This window comes from Stenella coeruleoalba (genome assembly GCF_951394435.1).
Source record: "Stenella coeruleoalba genome assembly, chromosome: 16".
Classification (NCBI taxonomy): Eukaryota; Metazoa; Chordata; class Mammalia; order Artiodactyla; family Delphinidae; genus Stenella; species Stenella coeruleoalba.
This window is the reverse complement of record NC_137162.1, coordinates 40,628,520-40,654,282: the sequence shown is the minus strand read 5'-3', so window position 1 is coordinate 40,654,282 and position 25,763 is coordinate 40,628,520. Positions and strand designations below refer to the sequence as shown.

The 25,763-nt window shown below is 38.3% G+C and overlaps 1 protein-coding gene across 13 annotated transcripts in view; it reads right to left on the bottom strand.

The window, feature by feature from the left end:
* LOC307174951 (uncharacterized protein) overlaps positions 1 to 25,763 on the bottom strand; it is a 592,470-nt gene that overhangs the window by 243,366 nt on the left and 323,341 nt on the right. For all 13 annotated transcript variants that reach the window (XR_013824214.1, XR_013824215.1, XR_013824216.1 and 10 more), the window contains one exon: positions 9,243 to 9,336. Coding sequence is in view for 10 of the 13 variants with exons in the window: in XM_079899585.1 (XP_079755711.1) it covers positions 9,243 to 9,336 (94 nt within the window). In the remaining 3 variants the exon portion in view is untranslated. The remainder of the gene's footprint in view (positions 1 to 9,242; positions 9,337 to 25,763) is intronic.

Sequence of the window (25,763 nt, the reverse complement as noted above, 5' to 3'; positions counted from 1 at the left end):
GTTGATAAACCAAGGTTTGATAGGCTTCTAATGTGTTCAGTGTTGACTGAGCCACACTGTTGGAAACTTTTTCAGAGATCACTCTCCTGGAGATTCATAGCACCATCTGTAATACAGATCTTATCTCCCATAAGTTCTGCAAGTTTACATGTTTTTCTTTCGGCAGTGGCCATAATACTGAAATTTCAGTATTATAATCACATTAGAGGGGACAATAAAAAAATATTCTTATGGTGGCAGTCTATCAGAGAAGAAAGGTAGCATATGGCTCATGTCAAAGAAATCAGCAATTAATTTACTAAAATCTGGAAGAATGGATGAACAAAAAGACCACCAGAACAAACAAAAGACACAGATGGGATATATTTCTAGGTGTTAGTGGAAGAGAGTGTTAATGCTTACTAAAAGAAAAGATCCTTTGAGCATGAAGACCTTTTCTTTCTGCCTCTTTTAACCCAATGCCCAGAAAACTGTTGGCACATAGTCAGAACCCAAAACATATTTGATAAGTAAATCAATGCATGAAGAAATGCGAATATGATTTTACTGAGTAGCTAAAATGTCGACTGGATAATAAAAGAGGAATAGAGAGCCTATATTTTTCTTTTAATTTATTTATTTTTGGCTGCATTGGGTCTTCATTGCTGCATGCAGGCTTTCTCTAGTTGCAGCGAGCGGGGACTACTCTTTGTTGCAGTGCATGGGCTTCTCATTGAGGTGCCTTCTCTTGTTGCACAGCACGGGCTCTAGGAGGACGGGCTTCAGTAGTTGTGGCACACGGGCTCAGTAGTTGTAGCTCATGGGCTCTAGAGCACAGGCTCAGTAGTTGTGGTGCACGGGCTTAGGCGCTCCGCGGCATGTGGGATCTTCCCGGACCAGGGCTCAAACCCATGTCCCCTGCATTGGCAGGTGGATTCTTAACCACTGTGCCACCAGGGAAGTCCCGAGAGCCTACATTTTTATAAGCAATATTAAATTTTGCTAAGAAGAAACAACAGGTCTGACAGAGTCCTCAACTTTAACCCTTTTGTAAAATGGGCACCTAAGACTACTCCTTATCAGAATTATTTCAAAGAGTTTCATTTATTAACATTTACACTATGATGAACTGAACTTCCTCCACTTTTCTGGAAACGCTTTTTACCTGGAAGCAAAGAGGAGAGGAGACTCTTTTGAAGTCTTGTCCATATGTTTTCACAGAGCCTAGCTGAGATCCAGGGCAGAACCATGGCCCTCCTTGTACTAATTGCTGGCTAGGAGCCCCCAAAGCATCTTCTCTACCACACAGCCACCCAAATCAAGTTGGGAGGGAACGGCCATGAAAAGAGAGCTGAGTTCTGCCTCCCCATACCACATAGATCTTCAGAACATTGCAGAGCCTTCAAAGAGCCTTCAAAGTTTGGGCATATGGACAACAGCACTTTTAAAGCACAAGGCTTTGAGGTCAAACTATCTCAGATTTGCACATAAATATACACCAGGCCAACTGTGGAACCTTAAGCAAGCTACTTAAACCTTTCCAATGTCATCAGTATTTACATAGATAAAATGGAGAAGACTACTAACACGTACCTCATCATATTATTGAAGAATTTATATAAATATTTAGATAATGCAGCACTGGTGGTATAGTGGTGAGCATATCGGCCTTCCAAATTGAATTGACATTCACTTGTATAAGAGGCATCATTTCAAGCCAGAATGGTTCCCAGTGTCCTCCTTATGAAAAAAAATGAGGTACTTCCATTTATAACATCATTCCTCTTCCTATCTTGATGGCAAAAGTGAATTTCCTGGCACATCCCATTTTGAAGCCTGTGATAAACCTAATATGAGGCTTCTGCTGACAACATTCCAAATGCATTTCAGTTACTGTTCTCCAATAAAATCTACTTTTCCCCCTCCTTATAAACTGCTTTAGGCACCAGAAACAATAAGGTAGTTCTTGGATCCTCTCAGCTGAAAACATTCTTGAGGAATGACTAAGAACTGGCCCCGATTCAGAGGTAACATCTTACTTTGGGCAAGGCAGCGCCCAATGTGGAGAATCCAAAGGCAGAAAAAAGTCTTTGGTTTCCTCTATGGTAACTCAGAAAAGTATGAAAGTAGGGACATCTCCAACTCCAGTTAAAAAGAATGTAATTCTCCAAAAAAAAAAGAATGTCATTTTCAAAAAGAATTCACTTCAAGCTAATGGTCTATCTAAAATGGACCTGAGGTTAGTAAGGAAAATAAAATATGCTTAATGAACTTATTTCTTTAAGAATTATCTTATTTCCTTAAGATGGTTTGAAGTGAGCAAAATTAAACAACATTAATAGCCATGATACAGAAATGGACAGGAGTATGCCCACAAATCATATTAATCTCTTTATTAAACTAGATGCAATTGCATAAATTAGTTACCAAATGACTAGAGAGCAATAGTGAAATCCCAGGGATTAAGAATGTTAAAATTAACCAAATAACCACACCACATCTCCCTTCCTCCACAGTCATCCTCACGCCAATCAATCCTCACAGAGAAGCAGCATCTTCTTCCTTCATCTGTCAAGTTTGCCACTCTCCTTCTCAGAACACCCCTGTATGTCTTATTTTTCTGCACAGCAGAACTGCAGATTAAGATTGACTCCTCCAATTTAGTTAGGGTCTCTCTCTCCCAGGTTTGTGTCTGCAGCATTTAATTTACTACTCAAACCCAGCTGAAAAAATGTTGTGTCCAATTTAAATAAATAAATAAAAGTCCTAGAGAAATGTTGGTTCATCGATGTGATTACTTAAGAGATGTTACTATAGGGCCTCTTAGATACAGTTTTGAGCTTGGTGTTGACTTGGGATTGGCAGAGTTCAGATTTATATAGAAGGCCTTACCTATGTGTGTCCTTTAAATATAACCAGGTTCCTGAGAGCAGGGATGGGCTACACTAACTTGTTTACTTCTTGTTCATGCTAGTAGGCCCTAATATTGCCCAGAAATGCCCTGCCTGAGGAGAAGGAAGTTGCTCTGCTCTGGACCCTCACCACTCCTGCCCATTCCCCAGGCCCAGTATTGATCTCCTCAGAGGTCAACTCAGCTCCTCGTTTCTTTCCTCTTTAATTCTGCAAGAGCAAGCACCGCGGCTTACCTTAGAACAGTCCTCCACCTTCTCAACAAGATAGAACATTGATGGAACACTGACATGACCTATAAGGATATTTATAAATTGTGGTCTGCACAGAGTGGGTTCTTCATTAAAGTCTGCTATTTTGAATTGAATTAATCAAATTGTAACACCAAATAATTACTCCCAGGTTCAAACTAAAAAATTAGATCTATCAAGAAGACAATCCTGGGCTTCCCTGGTGGCGCAGTGGTTGAGAGTCCACCTGCCGGGAAGATCCCACATGCCGTGGAGCAGCTGCGCCCGTGAACCATGGCCGCTGAGCCTGCGCGCCCGGAGCCTGTGCTCCGCAGCGGGAGAGGCCACAACAGTGAGAGGCCCGCGTACCGCAAAAAAAAAAAAAAAAAAGAAGACAATCCCTTGAATATCTGATATAAGAGAACCCAATGAACATTGAATCTAATTAATTTATTTTATATGTTTTTTATAAAAGAATGCCAGTGAGGTCATACGACTTGTCTAATATTAAACAGGCAGTTATTAGCCAGCCTACAAAGGACCTTCTATCCCCAAATATCTATGAATACTGAATGATTACTCATTAGACAATGTGATAAATTCTGTACAAAATGGTAAAATAATAGACCCCTTCCCACTTCTATACCAGTCCTAACATGACAATTCTTCATTAAATTGTGTTTTTAATAGAGCTTTAATAAAGATATGATTGGATTACAGGATGTAGGGATGGGGCTTGTGAAGTGCCAAGGTTAGACAGATTTCAGGCCCCTCCAAATAACACTGAAAGCATAAAAGTCAACCTTGAGCAATCAAGAAGGACCCTTAAATAAGAGATATTTGTCATGTGTCATAATGAGTTATAGCAAGACACAAAATAACCCTAAAATTTAACCATGTTATGTACAATCCCCAACATGTTTATTGCAGTTGATGAGCCAAAGGCAAATGAACGGCCTATAAATTATGTTGTTATCCAAATTACTAATGAAATCTGAAATTTCCTTCACCTTACAGAAAATGTTTATTACTCTTTTACCCATTCCCCCAGGAAACAATTCAGTCAGCAGAGAATCTGTGAGCACAGAAAATACATACATATTATGGGAAACGAATGGGAATTAAGTTTCAGCCACAAGTTCTTTGATGCTCTCTATCACCCACATGAGTGAACCGGCCAAAAAAGAAATCACTTGGCAAGAGATTTTTCAGCCCTAAGATGTTCCACATGCTAATTAAGGGCTCTGTTAGGAACCTGACCTTCAATGACAAGGTGCTTATTAAACCCCTTCGGTTTCTGCCTCTGACTCTGACAGGATTAGATAAAAACCTTACTTAAAAGTTAATAAGAAATTATTTTAGCTCAGAACTTTGATGTCTCATGTGCACTGTGGATATGAAATTCTAACTTAATACATAATTGAAAGATTGCCCCTCCCTCCTGCTCTAAGAAGTAGATTAAAATTTTTTAAAAACCTTTTCTTAATAAATTTTCTTATCTTGGCTTTAAGAAGATTTAGCTCAATTTATTATAACTAAGTAAATTTTCTTTTTTGCACATAATTTAGGTAAACATAAGAATTATTAGGATCTAAGCTGGATGACAGAGACTTTAAAAAAAAAAAGTATGACTAACAAACCAAGGATCGAATGATCAGATTTAACGAAAGCACAAAAAGCTGTTAAACCCAGAAAATAAGAAAAAAAGGAAACATTAGCAAATTTGCAATAATTCCACTATTAGGTAATAAAAGTACAGGCATGACATTTCTCTAATAGACTTCCGAAAATCATGTACATCAGAATCACTTGTGCTTATTTTTCCCCACTACTACAGATATTTGGATCCCACCCTTCATGTCCTGCATCTCTGTCTTGGTAGCCTGCATTTTAATAAACTGCCCCCAAATTAAAAACCACTGTTTCTGACAACCACTATTACAAAGAGACACAGAAAATTATTTCCCTATCTACCCAAGTATATTCGATCTTAAGAGCTAATAAAGTGTTTTGCCCTTGAAAGAAAAAATTTACGTTATCCAATCACTTTACAATATCTTCTTGTACAAAGTAAATCAATAAATATTTTAACAAGAAAAAATTTTTACTACTTTTCCCATAATTTCTAATGCATCACCTTGTTCATTTTTTATTTAGCAATATAAAACAGTGAAAGCGAAGGGGCCAAGATGGGAGACTACCTTTATTCACACTTGTACCTATACCAAATTTACAGGGCTCCTGCGGGAGTGGATGATCCCTATTCTATAACACAGGAAAAAAATAGATGGATGAAGTTAAGTGTTCTAAGTAGTTTGGAGTAATTGTAAACCATTTATCCTAATACTTAATATGACAAAGGTTTATTATGGCGGGATATGGAGAAGTCAGCGATGGAATAAGTGGAGAGGTCCAATGGGTAAGACACCATCTCTCCTCTGGAATACTACAGAATTCAAGCTTAACTGCACCTGTGAATGGCGTGCTCTACTAATGTCCTTCCAGTAAATGTTTGTTCTACAAGGTATCAAGTTTGAAACATACTCTGTGAAAGAGAAGATTTTAAATAAGGTGCTATGCTTCAAAAGGATGATTTAAGTTCTCAATAGATCATTACACTCATCATCCTGGTCTGGACAAATATATCTGCTCTTACTGTATAAAGGGGGAATCTTTGCAATGAACATTTATAAAACAATTATAGAACAGTTATAGTAAAGTTAAGGATTCCTATGGTTGTATCAGCACAGTTTATTTTTTCCTTATTGAGAAAATTGTTAACAAAATTAATTTTGCATTCATGCCAAGAGGTAATGAATAAACATGTTATATTTATGTTATAATGTGATTATTATAATCAGATTGTCAGTAGCATTATAAAATATGTGACTCATCGACTTCAGTCCCCAAATAACAAGTTATTACTTCTGTTCATTAAGTGCACATAAGTGTATCAGGCAAAATTAGATTACCTTACAGCAATCTATTTAATAGTAAATATTGAAGCATAATTCCTCGAGTCAAACACACTTTGTAATTGATCATTCATTCATTCATTCATTTATTAACTTCTTTACTGGAGTATAATTGCTTTACAATGGTGTGTTAGTTTCTGCTGTATAACAAAGTGAATCAGCTATACATATACATATATCCCCATATCCCCTCCCTCTTGTGTCTCCCTCCTACCCTCCCTATCCCACCCCTCTAGGTGGTCACAAAGCACCGAGCTGATCTCCCTGTGCTATGAGGCTGCTTCCCACTAGCTATCTATTTTATACTTGGTAGTATATATTAGAAAGGGACACACAACAAAGAGTTACCAATTTAAATGGATGATTCTTGATATTAACATAACTGCAAATTACTGTGATTTATCACCATTGGAAAACTTTCATGAGAGGAAAATATGTGCAGAAACTCACTTCTCTCAAAGGCTGTTTTTCTGGGTTTTTTTAAATTTTTTTGTGTTTTTTGTGTTTGTTTGTTTTTTTTTTTTTTGAGGGGTGGGGGCACTGAGTTAAGAATGGAAAAAGATACAAATGAAAAATGTTTATCATCATGACACTGCCTGCCAAATTTTCTAATAGTGAAAATTTAGTCCTTTGAGACACCCAGCAGGCAGATCAAAGAGCAAAAATCCAGAATTCAAAATCTTACTAAGGGTGCCTCTGTATGAAAAGATCTACCTAATAGACTGCTCTTTCTTTGTGATAGAAAAAAAAAAAAATCAACTTGCAGTGAGTTAACCCTTGGTGTCTCAGTACAGTTTTGCTAACACTACAAGACCTGATTTTCTGTTTTAAAACTTCCCAGCATGTCAGAGTCCACTGAGCTTTTGGAGCGATTTTAATTGGTTTTAGTAACTTCAGAGTCACTCTCCCAACTGTGGAAGAATTGAATATTAATGTATCTACAGAACTTTGCACCCCACTCAGAAGCCAGTCAGCTCATGACAAATGGGCAGAGCAGTCACATTCCTTTAGACAATTCGTTTTGCTTCCATGGGACTAGATTTCATTTTTTATTATGTGTTTTTAATTTATATCTTATTGAAATATATTTAACATATAACATTGTGCGAATTTAAGGTGTACAACATGTTGATTTGATACATTTTATATTGTTATATGATTCACATTTGTAGCATGAGCTAACATCTCCAGAGTGTTACATAATTATCATTTATTCTTTATGGTGGGAATAATTGAGATCTAGTCTCTTAACAAGTTTGATGGTTATAATAAATACTGCTCTCTGTATTCACTATACTGTGCATTAGATCTCTAGGACTTATTTATCTACTTGTTGCAAGTCTGTACCCTTAAATAACATCTCTCCTATTCCCCTACCCTCCAGCCCCTGGTAACCACCATTTTACTCTGTTTTTATGAGTTTGTTTTTTTTAGATTCTACTTATAAGTGATATCATACAGTATTTGTGTGACTTACCTCACTTAGCATAATGCCCTCAAGGTTTATTGATGTTGCTGAAAATGGCAGGATTTCCTTCTTTCTCATGGCTGAATAATAGATAGATAGATAGATAGATAGATAGATAGATAGATAGGTAGATCCTGGCTACTGTGAATAATGCTGTAATAAATATGTGAGTGCATATATCTCTTTGATATCCTGTTTTCATTTCCTTTGAGTATATATCCAAAAGTGGAATTGCTGGATCATATGATAGTTATATTTTTAATTTTTTGAGGAACTTCCATACTGTTTTCCACAGTGGCTGAACCAATTTACATTCCCACCAAAAGTGTACAAAGATTCCCTTTTCTCCAAATCTTCTCCAACACTTGTTATTTCTTGTCTTTTTGACAATAGCCATTCTAACAGGTATGAGGTGATATTTTGTGCATTTCCCTGACGATTATTCATGTTGAACATCTTTTCATGTACCTGTTGACCATATGAATGTCTTTTTTGGAAAAATGTTTATTCAGATCCTCTGCCCATTTTTAAATCAGATTATTTGTTTTTGGTTGTTGTTATTGAGTTGTTTAAGTTTTTTTCTATATATTTTGAATGTTAACCTCTTATCTGATACATGGTTTGCAAAAATGTTCTCCCATTATGTTGGGTGCCTTTTCGTTTTGTTGACTATTTCTTTTACTGTGAAGAAGCTTTTAAGGTTGATGTAGTCCCACTTATTGATTTTTACTTTCGTTGTTTATGCTTTTGCTGTATATCCAAAAAATCACTGCCAAGTAAAACTGTCATTATTTGCAGATGATATGATTTTACATATAGAAAATTCCAAAGACTCAACAAAAAAATAGAACTAATCAACAAATTCAGTAAAGATGCAAGATATAAAATAAGCATACGGAAATTCGTTGCATTTCTATACACTAGTAATGAAACATCTGAAAAATAAAGAAAACTATGCCATTCACAATAACACCAAAAACAATGAAATACTGAGGAATAAATTTAACCAAGCAAGTGAAAGATACATACAACAAAAAACACAAGACATTGCTGAAGGAATCAAATTAGATATAAACAAATGGAAAGACATCCTATATTCATGGATCAGCAGAATTAATATTGTTAAAATATGCATACTACTCAAAGCCATCTATATATTCAATACAACCCCTATCAAAAGTCAAATGGCATTCGCCACAGAAATGGAAAACCAATCCCAAACTTGTATTGAACCACAAAAAAATCCTGAATAGCTAAAGAAATCCTGAGAGAGAACAAAGCCTTTATGCATCATACTTCCTGATTTCAAACTATACTACAAATCTATAGTAATTAAAACAGTATTAGTATTTCTTTAGGGGAATTTAAGAATATTCATACTAAGTGGAATAAGCTAAGTTCTTATGTCAGTTAGGTCATATTTTGCTGTCAAGCACAATTTGAAAAAAAGTTTTGTTTCCCAGAACTTTTCATATTTTGGAGTTGTGGATAAGGGATTATGGAACTCTATGAAGTTTCATTAACAGTGGGTATATAAAAAGCTTCTTTCATTCTCATGGGATCTTTTAATCTCTCTGATCCCTCCTGACTGTTCTGGAGACTCTGTCTAGATGCCTACCTCCTACCAGGTTCAAATAATCAATTTTATATCATGTAACTGCATTACTGAGGGTTTCTTACCAGGCTGAGTGAATTAAGTCTCTTTCCCAGACACAGCATTTCTGAGCAGCAACATACTTCAGGCTTGCCTGAACTCTACTCATAAGTGGCAATTCTAAAACAAAAAAAAGTGGTAGAATTGGAGAAGAGAAAGGACAGTGAACTGCAGGGTATTTTTAGACTTAGTTCCATTTTTACTTCCCACCATTAACACACTGTTCCTGCTCTAGTCAGAAATCCACATAGATTCAGTGCTTACTGTGTGCCAGACACCCAGTTCTTACAGATATATTACTGCATTTATCCACCACAGCAACTCAGAGAAGATGTGCTATTGCCCTACACAGTTTAGGTTAGGAGACTAAGGTTCAATGAGAAGAAATAATTTAGATAAGGTTGAACAGCTGAGAGTTAAGTAACTGATTTGCTTCCATGTAATAAGCAAAGTAATTTAGTGCAATTGTTCCTAGTCACAGGCTTTCTGCCTCCAAATCAAAATTCAACAATTATTAAAATGTGTCGGATTTCAAACAGTTTATATATTTTCAGCACAATCTATTTAAACTGTCAAGGAAGTTAGGACCTGCTCCCCATGTCCACTCTCAGCCGGCATTCTAAAGTTCCAGGATTAATATTTCTTTAAGCATCAAAATGGCCCAGAGCCAACTGGTGAGACAACAATCTTCCTTCTCCAAATCCAGCTCATCAGCATTAAGCTGTGCCAACGGGGCACAAATGTACCTTGGATGTAAAGTAAAACATTCAGTCCGAACCCATAGGGTTTTGGCCAACATAGCTTGTGTGATTAGCCAAATCGCTTGTGTCATTTTCTCCTTACACACATGCCGACCCCCTACAGAACTGTCTAGCTCCTTGTGACCTCAAATAAATGAGTCCTTGTGAGTTTGGATATTTACTTTAGGTGAAAACAAGCTCTGTAGACCATAAAACATGTTGCCATCCCTCTGTGGAATAAATGACACATTAACAAATACCTTCCCCTCATAAATCTCTCATCTAATAAGCCATATTATTCCTAATAGACTCCATTTTGGTCTGTATATCCTTCTGTATATATTCTAGGTGAATATCCTGTCTTCTCAAATATGTGCATTTCCCAGAGTCAGCAGTTGTTTGGGTTCTAAACAACTGACCCCTTCATTGGTCTCAAGCCAGTGACAACAGAATCAGTATATTCCAGATCAATTTAACCTGACCTTACACAATTTTTAAAATGCAGGAATGCAAACAAGCTACTGTCTTTACTTTTAATCCTGTTTCAACTTTTCTGTTTTTATTTTTTTAAAAGGCTTTTAAATAATTACAGCTCTTTCATTTGCATTATATAGGTATTTCATTTGCTAACATAGGTATTTCTTTTATAACTGTATCTTATTTCTCATAAGACTCATATCTCATATCTGATAAGAACCCTATGAAAAATGCATCATTAAGTAGACAGAAACTGAGTACCAAGTGGCTTCTCCAGGTTCTCTCAGCTTGTAGGTGACAGAGCCAGGACCTGAATCGAATTTTCTACCACCGAATCTTCTGCTCTTCCTATCCAGGCTCAGTGACCCAAAGACTATCAGGCTCAGTGACCCAAAGACTACATATCTGGGATATAAGGAAAAGAGGACTAAATTGAGAAAGGTTCACTTGGCTGCTCCCTGAATGTATGAGCTTGGGAAAGTCACTGAGCATCTCTGTACCTCAGTCTCTTCCATCAAAAATGGGAATAGCCAGGAGCTTCCCCTGCAGAATCCTCAACTTGGCTTCCTGTTTTTACTCTTGCCATCCACAATTCATTCTCCAGGTTGTAGCCAGAACAATATTTTTTAAACATAAATGCCCTCTGCTTTCCTACACATACCCTCCAATACTTTGTACATTGAATCGAATAATGACAAACTTCTTACTATTATTTACAAGGCCCTACATGACCTAGTCTATGCTGCCTCTTCAATTTTATCATACCACTCCCTATTTAGTCACTGCACTACAGCCACCCTAGCCTTTTTCACATTCCTCAAACAAACCAAGTTCATTTTTGCTTCACAGTTTTTACTCTTATAGCTGCCTCTGCCTGGAATATTCTCCCCATGGTCATCCCATTCTCCTTGTTCAGGTCTCATCTTGAAAGCCACCTCCACAGAAAAGCCTTCCCTGTTCTATCTAAATCTCTGTATGTAATATCTTCCTGTGCCCTTCACCTCAATCTTGACCCATCACCCCATTTCTTTATTTCCATAGCACTTCTCATAAATTATCTGGTGGGTTTTTTTTTTGCTTTTCATTCATTTTCCCTCTTCCCATTCTCCACTCCTTAAACTACAATACATGCTCCATGAAAGCAGAGACTGTCATATTTACCACTCCATCTCTCCTGTATTGCGTCCCTAGTGCCTAATAACAGTGTTTGGCATATGGTAGGAGCTCAAAGAAAACTTTGTTAAATGGCAAGCCACCTATAAAAAGCCATAGAAATAAAAGATTATAAACTCAGATCTCAAATTTGTGACCATTTGCTTTGAATCCAGGTCAAAGCTTATTGTCCCACTGTCTAAAAAATAGTATTATTAAGCAGGGATTTTTTTTTAAAAAAAAAGAAGAAATTTTGGAGAAAACCCTTTTTAAGTATTAAAACAGCAACTGAGATCAAATGTACCATCTGTGGAAAACCGGGTCTTGACACTGAAGTAAAACCTATAGGACCATTGATCGGTCACACTGCTTAGTTAATAGATTACAATTTTATATTTACTTTAAGGAAATGAAAAAATATTTAAATTTTATTCCCATTACTCTAATTCAGACTTTATTAATTTAGAACACCTACAGATGTACAGAAACTCCTTACTATAATCTCCTCATCTTACCCACCTCCTCCTTTGCCTTCTCCTCCTAAAACTCTTCAGGATTCTGAATAACTACTCTCCTGTCTTAGGCAAGAGATGAAGAGAAGACTTAGCCCTAGAAAGGAAAGGTCTCCCTACCTTCTGGAAGTGAAAGAGAAACCACTGATAACAACATATTGAGCTACACAAGACTACTCCAACTCAAGATTCTTCCCTTCTTTAAACTCCACATAGACTTGCAGTCAGGGCCAACCACCTTGTTTTCAGTGATTCTCTATGTCCATTGAACCTTAAGATTATAATCATAACTAAGTGGTTGATACCTTTGAACAAGAGCTATATCTTATATTTTATTCCCAAAGCATATGACTTAGTAGATGTCCAATAAACACTTATAATTAACTCCTATCAATTAATATAAATTAAGCATATCTTTTTACATTCACCTTCTTTGATATTTCCTGTGTCTCTCATAACTGCATTATTAGGCCTACAAAGAGAAAACCAAGTACTAGCACATAAAATACTAAAATGCAGAAATGGTTCTTAAAAAAAACTGCTTTACTACAGAGCTTGCAAAACTGAACATTAATTGATGCAAACGTGCTTACATACATTTTAACTTTTTATTTTGAAGTTAATTTTTAAAATATTGATATTACTTTATTTTTCAGAAGAGACATTTTCTTCATGTTAATGTTTACCCTTCTAATATTGCTATTCACTTAATACTTTTCCATAAGGAGTTTCTGGACTTTATACCCACTAAACAGCTCAGAAGCAACCTTGCCAGAAAGAAAAGGATGTAAGAATAAAGCAATGGGGAGAAAGGAAAGAATCATTCATTAACAATACTTAGGAAATATAATGTTTTATAATATTCTAAGTATTAATTCCTTGTGGTTCTCACTAATCAAATCACAGAAGTTGAAGGAATGATAACAAGAGATTACTTCAACCCTCCTCCTACTTCCCAGTGCTAGTCACTAAGAAATGTGATATATTCCTTTTCATCTCCACCTACCAGCTTCCCTGAGGAATTTTCCCACGTGAGGAATTCTCTCTCATTTTGAAAACATGCCCTCTCTCACCTAACTTTGTCATCTTTAGGGAAACTCTTGAGAAAATCATTCCTATTAGCCTGACAAAATGGTTTTTGACCTCAAATGCTATACTTCCCTAGCACCAGCTGCGAGCTAGGAAGTAGCAGGAAGCTATAAAAGATCCCTTTAACAGTAGAAGGCAGGAACAGGTAGTCATGCTTCACTGTTTTCGTAGCTACTTCTATCAATGTTTCTACTGCTACACCGAGCTTTGGAATTGACAACAACTATAGACAGAAAGCATAAAAACCGGACGGAGGAAACTAACCAACTATAATTTAAATATAGCTTTGGCCTTCTTTTTAAAAATAAAACACTTAAATTAACTTGATTTCAAAACATGCTCTTCAATGATATTTTCTTTTTTGAATATTCACAGAAAAAATTATCTTCTTTTTCTCAACTAGCTGACCTATCCAGTTATATTCAAAGAACTATTACCTATTATCATTAAAAATTATCCCTTTGATACTTAACTTGAATGAAAACACATAAAGTTGCCCATGCATCTCAAGCGCAAATCACACCTTCATTTTTCCACTGTACCCTTGTGCACTTTTAACTTGGAGTCTTAAATTTAAATTTTGTTTTATTAAAATACCATCCCATACCAGTCAGACTGCTACCTTTTGTTCACTATTTTTGTTTTAGTGACAGCTTTTTCAGATTTTCAGATGTACCCCAGATGTCATAAGCAACCGATTCAGATCTCATCTTTCAAGCCATATAAAAGTAGAGTCCCTGTTTAACTTGCGTTCTCTAGATTTCACATTCAGCAAAGCCGAAAAGAATAAAAGCATTCAGAACATTTTAATGGAGAACCATATCTAAAACCTGCTGAACTGTTTGTGAATACCAAGGTCTTCAATCCCATCTTGTGGAGAGGCACAGGACTGTGTGTTAGAACAGGTTCATGCAGCCATGAATACTTGTCTCTAAGGACAAATTTGGGGAGCTTTTAATATCAAAAATATTATAAAACAAGTAACTATATAAAGATCAATAACTTGAGAGAAAGATGTTGCAATGCAAGGTACAATAAAGTAAACCTGTTAACACAAACAATCTGAGTTGAAAGCTCTACCCTGTACAGGCCGGTCCCTGAGAGCCCCATTTCAAGTTGAACTTGATCTCTACAACTGGTTGTATTATTCAGACTCCAGGAGGCCCTCTCCATAAAGTCACCTGCTCCTCTTCTCCATGCTATTAGTTCCTACCTTGCCATTTCGGTTTCATATTGTAAATTCCAAATCCATAAATTTGAGTAAAAAATGCACAGGCACAAATAAGCTTCCCCTTAAATTTGCTTAGAAGGAGAGACTTCCCCTGGCTGTCTTAGACATGTCCTGAAAAACTGAAATTCTGGGCTGAATTAAAGGGATCACTGCTTGCCCAGTTAGGAGAATTGTTAAGATTCTCATAATTCTATGATCTTCTGATTTAAATTTGGCAAATATTCATCTGGCACAAAGAGACGTTTAATGTTTTAGTTGTAATCTGAATCAACTCTCAAGTTTCTAATTATCTGATTCATATATTTTACTCTAGTCAGTGAGACTTAGAACTTCTATATAGATGTACTTATCTCTGAAAAATTTCTGTGCCTGAGACTCCTGTCTCTGAAGAGTGCACAGAACATGGAATCAGATGGCCACATGAGGAAATAGCTGGCCACATATTTGAAGGACAAAGCAAAGGAAGCCAATATCTGGCATTTGCCAGCTGGCTTGCCAGGAGGAAGCAAGAGGTCTACCAAGGAGTTACTGAGATGCCAGGAAAATCTGAATTAGAACAGAGGATTGACTTGGGATGTAATGAAGCAGCTAGACTGATAACAGGAAGACACAGACAACAATTTCTATCACCTCTGGACAGGTCACTATGACCTAAAGAAGATTCAGCAGACTACTAGAAGATTTTCCTTTTTTAGCAGTGGCAGACATAATAAAAACATCAACACATTTTCCCTCAATCCCAGTATAAATAACCTATAGAAGATGAGGAGTGGTGGACAATTTAAGTGTATTTAAGTGTGGTTTATGATGATGGGCTGCATGGGAGAACATTAGTTCACAATAGTACTACAGAAAGTCATTGCCAATCTTTAAGACAAGCACGAGAGATGAAATTTATTAAGCAAATCTAGACTCTAAACTGATAAAGTAAAAATATTACAAGCATGCTCAGCCCCACATGGGCTACCACTAAAAAAATCAAATAAAAGACCACTTAGGGTCAATTGGAAAGGCAGATTTATAAGAGGTGGTTATCCCTTATGAGTCTACTGTATTTTTAATATTGCAAAACCATCTCCCATACATTTTCATATTTGATCTTCTTAACTACTCTGAGAGGAAGGCTCAGGAAGTCTTATTATCTCATTTGCAGATGCATAAAACAAAATTAGAGAGAATTCAATGATAGAGAAAACATTGTATTGGACTGGGAAGAAAGGTCACCATCAAGAGTGATAAGGTTTTATGTCAGATGCTCCTGACATGCAAAAAGACAGAAAGAAAGAATCATAACTAAAATGTCCTTATTATTCCCCCAATTCATTTGAGTCTACTGTATATCCAATGGTTACCTCAGTAAAAATACCTCAGCTAAAATGACACCCAATTCCCATGCCCTTCTATATCCTTACTATTCCTTCTTTTTCTTCATTGCCCTTATTATAACTTTCTGATGTATGCATTTATTAACCATTTATCTTCTATACTCCTCATGAGAATGTAAGCTGCATGAGAGCAGGAATGTTCCCTGTGCTTTTTTCTGTCATATTAACAATACCTAGGGGATAAATATAAGATTAACAAATATTTGTGGATGTATGAAATAATGATAAGTGAATTGAAGGTCTCTTATATGTTAGTTATTGTACAGATCATCTTACTTATTGGAACCAGATCTCTGAAATACCAACAAATGATGCTAGACTTAAGAGTTCAGTGACGAATTGTTGAGACAATTCTGTTTATATTACACAGAAAGGATTTGTATATATTTAACAGATGTTGGCTGATGGGAGAAGGCACAGTTGAGCATACTTTTGATATAGTTCAACATGGACTTCTTCATGGGTAACTCTCCCGAAAATGAGGCCAAAACTATCCCACTCTGACCACTAAATGAATATTTTCAAGAGGAAGGTAATGCTGACTGAATTTTATTTTAATCTATTGTGAAACTATCTCTGGCTACAAAAGAAGTAGAGACTCTAACAAGGGATTAACCCCTGAACTTTCATATCTGTGTAACAAGATACTGTTTGTTGAAAAGGCATCTGATGCAGTGGAACAGGCACAGATTTGGAAACAAAGGATCTGCGAGGATCTAAGAATCCAACCTCAAGTCCCCACTTATTCCTGGCTGTATGACCCTGGGTCATTCACTTTATGTTCTTGAGCCTCCATTCTTCTGCCATTCTTCTGGAAAATGGCAAGGGGAGGGTCTACTCACAGGGATGCTGCAAGGGCTAAATGAAATCTTATGTGTGAAGGTGGTGTGATTACTAAAAATTGCTTATAGCACTGAAACTTATGCTTATTCCTTTGTAACCAAGGAAGAGTAAATCAATTGATTTGATTTATGACAGAAAGTTAATTTCACTCAAAAGGAAGAAAGGAAACAATTTGGAAGACCCTGAATCAAAAGGCAAAAACCATTTCTGAAACTTAACATCTTTTCCTTGCATTAAAAAGAGCCAAATACCTGCACATTGCCATCAAAAATCGAATGGCTTTTAGGCAGATTCAAAGCCTCTCTCTCCTGGTGTCTGAGTTCAACTGTGGCCTCTCCTGAGCTCTTCCATACCGAGGATTCTCCTCCTTACGGCGTGTTTCAGAACAACACAGAAAGCGTCTGTTCCTAGGCTTCAGAAACGCTCGATTTTGAGGACGCTCCTTTGAAAGATATCAAGGCAGACATTAAATTAACATGAATGAAAAGGGGTTAGGAGCATGGTTTCTACAAAGTTAGTGGTTCTTTTCACCCGTTGTTGAGAGTCCTTCCCCATAGGTCCAAGATAGAACAACAATGTCCCCTAAAGCTTAAGAAAGTAGGAGAGAGGAGGCTAAAAGCATACCCCGGTTTAACACTGTTAAATGGGGCGCCCGGAGGCAAGGCTGGCGTCACGGGCTTGATGAGTGACACCTGAGCATTCACACATGGCTCATAAGCCACACTTGTGAGGACCAGTCTGTTTTAATTCTGTGCTGCCACCGCCTTGAAATTCCTAAATTTCTCACATGGAACTCACAATTTCATTTTTCTCTCTGTCGCGCAAACCATACAGCAGGCACGACCCAGAGGAAACTCAGGGAGCCCTCCAGCCTCCACAAGAAACCACGGCAGAAGGCGAAAGAGCTGCGACGAGGGGCTGTGGTGACTGTTTCCATACCGGGGCACAACCAACGGCTCGGGTGTCTCCAGTCTTAAACTTGCATGAATCCCTGCGGTCCCCCGCCCCACCTGAAGAAGCCTGGCAGGAGCCGGCTGGGCCACCTGCAGACCCGGGAGGGCTCAGCGGTTCTCCCGCGCAGGCCTCGCGAGGCGAGGGGGTCGGGCGTCCTCTGGGCCGCTCGCGCTCTCTGCGCCGCCCCGCCTGATCCTCCCTCAGCGCGCGGGCGTCACGGGTAGCTGGGGGCGCCGCGTCCTCCCGCGCACGGCCCGCGGGCCTCAGGGCGGCCGGCTCCTCCTCGGACACGGCTCCGGGCCGGGGGCTCTGCCCTCCACGCACATCCTTCACTCCGACGCCTGAGGGAACCCTCCCCTACCCACCGCCCCGCGTGCGCAGGCTCAGTTCCTCGTCAGCCCCGGGCCAACGAGCCGCTTCCCTCAACCCGCCGCCGCCAGCGCACTTCTGCTCGCTTCAGACCGCCTTCTGACAAACCCTAACTTCTGTACTCGCCGAAGCTCGGCCTCAGAGAAAAGAAGATATTTTGTAAAGGTGACGAATTGGGATGAAACTTTTCGGACTTCTTTCCCCAGTTGCCAACTCCTCTAGTCAGGCACCCGTCGGGTCGCGCACAAGCCCCCTCAAGGGAGGCCAGGTTCTTGGGGGCTCGAGTGCTCTCCCCGCCGCACCCCTCCCGGATCCTCCAACCTCCAGGGCGTGAATCCTGGTTATTCTGTATTCTCAAACAGCAGACACTTCAAACTGTTTCTCTGAGAGAATCCAGCCCCTTCAGAATCTTCCCAATTTATTTCTTTTACGTTACAATTTGTTCCCTTTTAAAAATGGGAGTGAGAAGAAGAGGAAAGAACGAAAAAGAGCAGGCACTTCAGTCCGTTTTAGTCCAGGCTGCCCCAAAGAAGGTGCTCAGCTTGAAATGACGGAGCTGTCTGCGCTCCCGGGAAAGCACAAGCAGGGCAGAAATCTGCACGGGCCCACAGTGCCATCTAGGGGCCGACTCGCGAAACGACAGCCTCCTAATCCTTTTTCTGCGGATACTTGCTATCTACAAAAACGGACATTCAGGGTCACAGGACGCATTTGTACCTTCTCAAATCAGCTGGCCTAAAGATTCATGACTCAGAGGAATGGGAAACCTTCGGAGTATTAGGATAGAAGAATGAAATGATAAAATCTAGCATATTGAAAGGATCCCTCAGGGTACTATGTGGAAAGTAGCCTTACAGATGGAGGGTGGAATCCGCAAGGAGAACAAGTAGAAAACCAGTGCAGCAATTTAAACGAAGGCGAGGGGGACGCGACCCTAGGGTGGCGTTTGCAAGAGAAATGGCTGGATGTGGGAGTATTCTGAAGGATTTGCTGAAGAATTGGATGTAGCACATGGAAGAAAGATAGGTGTCAAGGATGACTCCGAAGTTTTTACCTGAACGAATAAAACAACTAAGTTGCCAATTGCTAAGTTAGGCACGACCAGAGGAAACTCAGTCCGAGGGCATCCCATAATTCCATACAAATAAAATCCCAAGTAGGTAAAATCTCACGTGAGGTGAGGTAAGAGAAGCTGATCACCCCCCATTCCCTGACTAAGAATGCGCCACTTTTTGTCAGACCTGAGCTGGGGAGAAGAAGCCTCAATGTTAAAACAAGTTCAAAGTATATATTCTAATATAAGAATGGAGATGGTAATTATAACTCAGTACTCTCTGTCTTACCAAATCATAGCCATGAAAGATATGGGGTAGGTGAAGAAATATCCCAACAGAGAGGATTTCAAAGTGGGAGTGGGAGATAATAAAGCTGTTTGATACTAGTCTCCCATGAGTCAGGCTTTTTCAATATTAACTATGTAAAAACTAAAGAATCGTTAGCTATTTTTTATCATCTATGTATTCCTCATTGTGTGTTATAATGCATTGTACATTGGAAGTCCTCATGTATTTATTTGTTTATCCAAGTATTTAATGAGCAGCTGGTATGTACCCAGACGTTTGGGGGACAGAGATGAATAAGTCACAGTCTCTATAAGACACAGGGACACATAAACCTAATGGATGATATCACCAGTAGCCAGGAAAACTACAATATACTCTTTGAGTGCCACCAAAACTAAGGAAAGATTGTCGAGGAAGCTGGAAAGGGACCCATTAAAGAGCTACTTGAGCTGCTCAAGAAATATGTTATCTTTAATGTGTGTTTCTTTTGTTACTTAATGAAAATATTTAAATTTAGAAGGGGCAACAGTGTTGGATTTGCAGGCCAGAGAAACTCCTGTGAACAAGGATAAGTTGCTCTCTTTTAATGTTTGGAGAGTGTGGATGTCCCTCAAATGTGAGTCAAATGCTGGAGGGCAGCTGTTTTCCCCCAGAAAAGCACTTCTCACCTCTAAGACACTGGCTTTTGGGTAGAGCTTCAGGTATTCTTTGGCCATGTCTAGTCCCAGTCTTCCTACTAAACTCCCCATTTCAGTTTACTGGTGCTTGAAATTCTATAGTAAGTAATTCATGTCTTAATCTTTAAAGCTTAGCCCCAGTTAAAATACAGTTGCCTCTGAACAGACAGTATACTGTGTCAGGGAAATAAAATTTGAAACAAAAGCTCCTCCCAACCCAGAAAACCTCTCCACAAAAGTAAAAGAGAAAGAAAACAACTGTATTGCTGAATAAGCATTAAACCAGAATGTGATAAGCATTACAGGTAGTCCCTGAAGAGACTGCAAAGACAGAAAGGAAGTTCATGCCCTTCTATGTAACTGGGCAGATACAACCCATTACATACATGTGCTCAAGACAACCAATAACTAGTCCTTAAGTAAGAGGACCCAACAGCACCATTTGTCACACAGTTCATCCTATATTCACCTGGTAATCACCGTAATATCTGTGTTCATTAATTGGCTTTGTCCAAAGTAAAAGTTAACGTCTCATTTTTTTGAAAGGAGGTATCATTGCAACTTGGAATGAAGTGTGCACAGAACATAGATTCCTACCCTCCCACAGAAACTGGGGAGTTGGGGTGTTATCTACCTTAATTGACTATATTTGAAAGAGATTGTTCCCAGGTCCTTGAGACAGACATTTTTGACAAGAGGCTTATTTAGCTTTAAAAAGATTCACATACATTTCAAAGAGATGGAAAAAGAACTTAAAATTACAAGGTTTCTAAAGTAAATGCTCTAGGAAAAGGGAGGAGTGTGAAGTCTCTTCCCTTATTTTCAACAGGGAGAATTAAGCCTCTTATTTATAATTTGTATTTGCCCTTGTAACTACTGGTCAATCACACTTAAGCATAATGGAATTTTATAGGCAACTGTCTGAAGGCAAGTTCTCATAGCGAAGAGGAAGGGACTGCATGAGTACCAAGGGGCTTTCCTGAGTACAAAAGGGTCGTGCTGAGGCTGAAGAGCAGAGAGGAGACAGAGGCCAGAAGCTGAACACAATTTCTCCTTTTCCGTCATTTTTTCACTTGTCATTTACTTCTGAAACACATTTAAAAATCCTTCCATCTCTAACCCTCTGTCTAGCTTTCCTCCAGTTCCTGAAAACCCAAACTTCCTCCTCAAAAATAAATAAGAAATTATGTTAACAGATCTAAAAAACTGCTCTGACTCAGTTTACCTAGTGAGATCAGTCTTTCAGTGGTGAAAGACAAAATGACTCTGAGACACTACAAATCCAATAAGCATGACAATGTTTAGTGCCTTCTGCTCAAAAGTACACTCCTGAAGACTGTTCCATGACATATCGGAAGACATTTCTGGCTCAGAGAAGATGCTCTCACATGTGCATGCACCACATCACTAGTATGCCCTGAAAGTAATCGTACCTAGACCTTTAGGTCCCTGAGATTTGCTAAAGTGTTTCATGGACCAGAATTTCCCATTTTACATTGACAATTCTCTAGCATCAGGGAATTTGCCATTGCTCTCCTGGACCCACATCCTAGAAAGTGATATCCAAAGTCCCCTTCACGGGCAAACACTGCCTGCATCCGTGCATTCATTCAGCCATCACTTGCTCAGTGACAAGTATGTGCCAGCAAATATCCCCAGCCCTGGGAACAGGAAATGAAAGAGACACAGCCCCTGCCTTCCGGGAAGTCAAAATATTCTCAGATTCAAGGAGGAATAGGACTATCTGCTATAGGTCAGGGAACTAACTAACTGAATAATAGGCAAGGTGCAGGATGAACTGAAGTAGAGGCTGTGTGAGCAGTCCAGACTGGGGGGCACTTTCTCCCAGGTCAAGACATTTAACAGGTAAGAGAAATCGAAGTGAAGATACAAAAAGTATTTCCAAAAGAGAAATCCAAGATAGGTAGATTTCTTTCTTCTACCGAAACTTTCTTGAATTTTAAGGGCACAGGTTTCAAAGCTCAGCTCTGTCACCTATTAGCTGAGTGATCTTCAGAAACTTAGCCTCTCTTGGCAACAGTTTCTTCACGTGTCAAGTGGGGATGGTGATAATACTCATCTCAGAAGGTTGTTGCAGGTACTAAATCAGGTACTTTGGGTTTAGAACTTAGCAGAGTTCCTGCTACATAGCAAAGACAGCTATTATTCAAATTATGATTACTATTATTTTGATTAGTCATAATCCAAATGAGGCCAATTTAATTTTCCCTTAGAGGAAATAATCTTCAATTTTTATTCAAGATATATTTAAAAATTCTAGGTAGAGGATTTAAGTAAATTCATTGCTACATACAGATATTGGGTTGGCCAAAAAGTTCGTTCGGATCTTTCTGTAAGATGTTGCAAAAACCCGAACGAACTTTTTGGGCAGCCCAACATCTCTGGAAGATACATAAGAAATGAAAGAATGGTTACCTCTGAGAAGGCAGAAAAGGACATGGGGGCAGAAATAGGAAGGAGACTTAACTTCTTGTTATATATACTTTAGTTTTGTGTGGATTTTTACCAAGTGAACATCTCACCTATTTAAAAAATATTAAAAAACAAAAATATTAATTTTTGGCTATACAGAAAAATTATAAATGAAAGATCTTTACATGAGAGTGATGATAATAATTGTAATGAGTTAACATTCATTGAGAGCTTCTTATATGCCTGGCACTTTTTTAAACGACTTTACATCTGTTTACTTGTTGAATCCTCACAGACAATGAGAGAGAAAATGTCAATTTCTGAAAATAAAAAATGAGACACTAGGAGGCTGAATAATATACCAAGATTACTCAGCTAATAAGAAACATAACAGATTTGGATCCAGACAGCCTGGCTGTGTGTGTGTGTGTGTGTGTGTGTGTGTGTGTGTGTGTGTGTGTGTGTGTGTGTGTGTGTGTGTGTGTGTGTGTGTGTGTGTGTGTGTGTGTGTGTGGTGTTGTATAATATAAACCAAGTCTCTATGATAGCAGTTGCATGTACCCCCAGGAATGTCGAGGGCCAACACAAAGTTGATGCTCTGTTCCAACTCATCACTAGCCCAGCTCTGTGGTCCATTGACTGGCCACATTCAACAACCTGTTGATATCCATGACTCTTAAATGGATTTCACAGACTGGAGTCATTTCACAGAGGAAAGAAGAATAAAAATTGAAGAACTGAAAAAAAGACATCTGGTGCCTGAGCATCCTGAACTACTGCATCATCCCCTTACCCAAATTAAATGTCAGGATACAAAAGCTAATAAAAAATCAGTGAGTCTTTTTCCTGGCTTTTCCAAGAACCTGAACATTTTTTTTTTTTTTTTGAGATCTATCTGCTCTGTACCTGCCAAGTGAATTATTACATTTATGAGGGCGAAGCTAAGCCAGAGCTACTGATCAGTGAAATTGGTTGCAACTGGGTGGAAGAGCTGCACTGCTGAGAACTCCAGCAAATGGCAACATCACTCAAAGCATGCAGGATACTGCTGGGCAAATATTACTAAGTCACATGCACCTGGATGCCTGGATGCCAGAGGCTCAGGGGAGAGGTTATTTTATGAGCCTTGTAAAACATGTGTACAATGCTGGGCCAATTGCTCCTCGAAGTAATAAGATTAGAGTTTAGGAGAAATTTGGCTCAACTCTGGAACTGGCCTTTGTTTATCAAGATGCTGTTAAATCAAAACCTACTTTTAAGAGAACACCTCATTAAAATAACTTTTACATAAGGAAAAAAACACATGATTTTTCTTTTCCTCTTTTTTGCATCTATATGAGATGATGGATGTTAAGTAAACTTATTGTGGCAGTCACTTCACAATATAGGTAAGTCAAATAATTATGCTGTACACAAACTTATGCAGTGCTATAGGTCAATTATATCACAGTAAAACTGAAAAAAAAATAGCTTTTATTTACCATTTAAGAGCTAGCTAATTTCCAGAACTTAAATTTATTATTCTTAACTAGTTGTTCACGGCTTACATGAGTCATTTTTATAATTTTCTATTTCTTATTGAAGAGTTCACAGTATAATAGGATGGTGAAACCAAAATGTAATTATAACAGATATGACAAGTGTTGGTAGAAGAATGGGCCTTCCCTAAGCCTGCAGAGCTTCAAGCAAACACATTATTCATGGATACCTGGACATGGATTCTGTTCTCTCCCCCGAGGCATGAGAACATCATCGATGTCCTGTTCTAGCGCCAGGAATGTTATAAACAATTCTCTAAACTGAACTACAAGATTGCCAGTTTCTTTGGAAATAGAGATGAAAACTCCAAGAATAAATGAGCAATGGTGTGTAATAACTGAGTTTCCTGATTTGGCAAGGCCATACCTTGTAGTGTGTCATCAGCCGTACTCCTATTTGCCAGTGGTTTACCAGCTTATTGGCCTGCTGTCAGTGTGTCCCAAATTAAGATCCCACAATGGACCTGGCATCTCCTTCTGCTTCTGCTTCACTGACCACTCTGGAATATATGCTCAACCCTCCTAAGAGCCACAAAAAACAGTTCACCAATGAAAAAATCTCTGCTGAGTTAGTCATTACTACAACTGGGGAATAATTCCTAAGTTTATGGAGTAGGAGGACTTTTCTAAACTCTCAGCTAAGCCCATTCTATTTCATCTCTATTATAAATTAATTTTTAAGCTTTATACAAAAATAACCTATATGTAGTCATTTTCCCTTTCTCTCAAGAGTTTCAATAAGAGCTAACATTTTTCTGACATGCTAGGAAGTTTTCAACTCACTCCTTCCTATAATCAGCTATTTGACATAAAATCTCCGCAGTGCTCAAGTGGAGATTGGTATACATTTTTAGAAATAGAAAACTCTTATTACCAAGGTAATCTTTAAGATTAATGTTCTAGAGTCATCAGTGTATATACATGAATGATCTTCTCTCATTGATAAAACAACAGTAACAGCTGATAAGTCACATAATCCTAGCAGATCAGTGTAAGCGGAGTTTGCCCTTCAGACCGTAATATCAGAACATGGATTTTGACGTGTAAAGCTCTGGTTTAACTTGAATGTAATTCCTTCCATGAAAAATTCCATTTAATTCCCCCCAAAAGAATCTCAAAATCCATGTGTCTAAGAAGGCTTTGTGAAATTTATAGAGCTACTAATGTGACAGTAACCATGGAGAAACAAAGAAAGTGGGACTGCTAAAATCTTAGCTGACAAGCAAAATTCTAGAACAGGTGTCACTGACTTTAATTAATAGAAATTAATGTGCAAATTTGAGTGAAAAAAAAAGGAGTTCATAAATACTTTGACTAGAACAAAATAAACTGCAGTGACTGGCCATGACCCCCCTTCTAGCTTCACCTCCACTGAATTTTGCCAGCTAAGAAAAATTAGGCTCCTAAAACTTGAAAATGTGTAGTTTAAAAGAGTACATCAAACTGATAACTGACAGTGTTATAAAAACACCATTTAGTGAATTCTCATAAGTTTGATATAAACAGAGATGGCCTGCCTAAGCTTACAACTATGATTTCTGAACTGGTCTCCAACTGTCTTATTGGTCCAAAACTGCAGAAAGTGCTTGGGCTGAACCCAATCATAGAATGAGAATTGTAGATATAAAATATAAATATAAATTAGCTCCATAGAAGAACCGCTCTGTGGTCATAGACCCATTAATACATCTGCTCGTAATTAAAAAATAATAAAGTGCTATATGCAGCTGAAGTTAAGTCCAAGATAACTAAATGAGGGCCCCATTATTGGTAGTAAATAGAGCACAGATAGCCTTGGTACAAG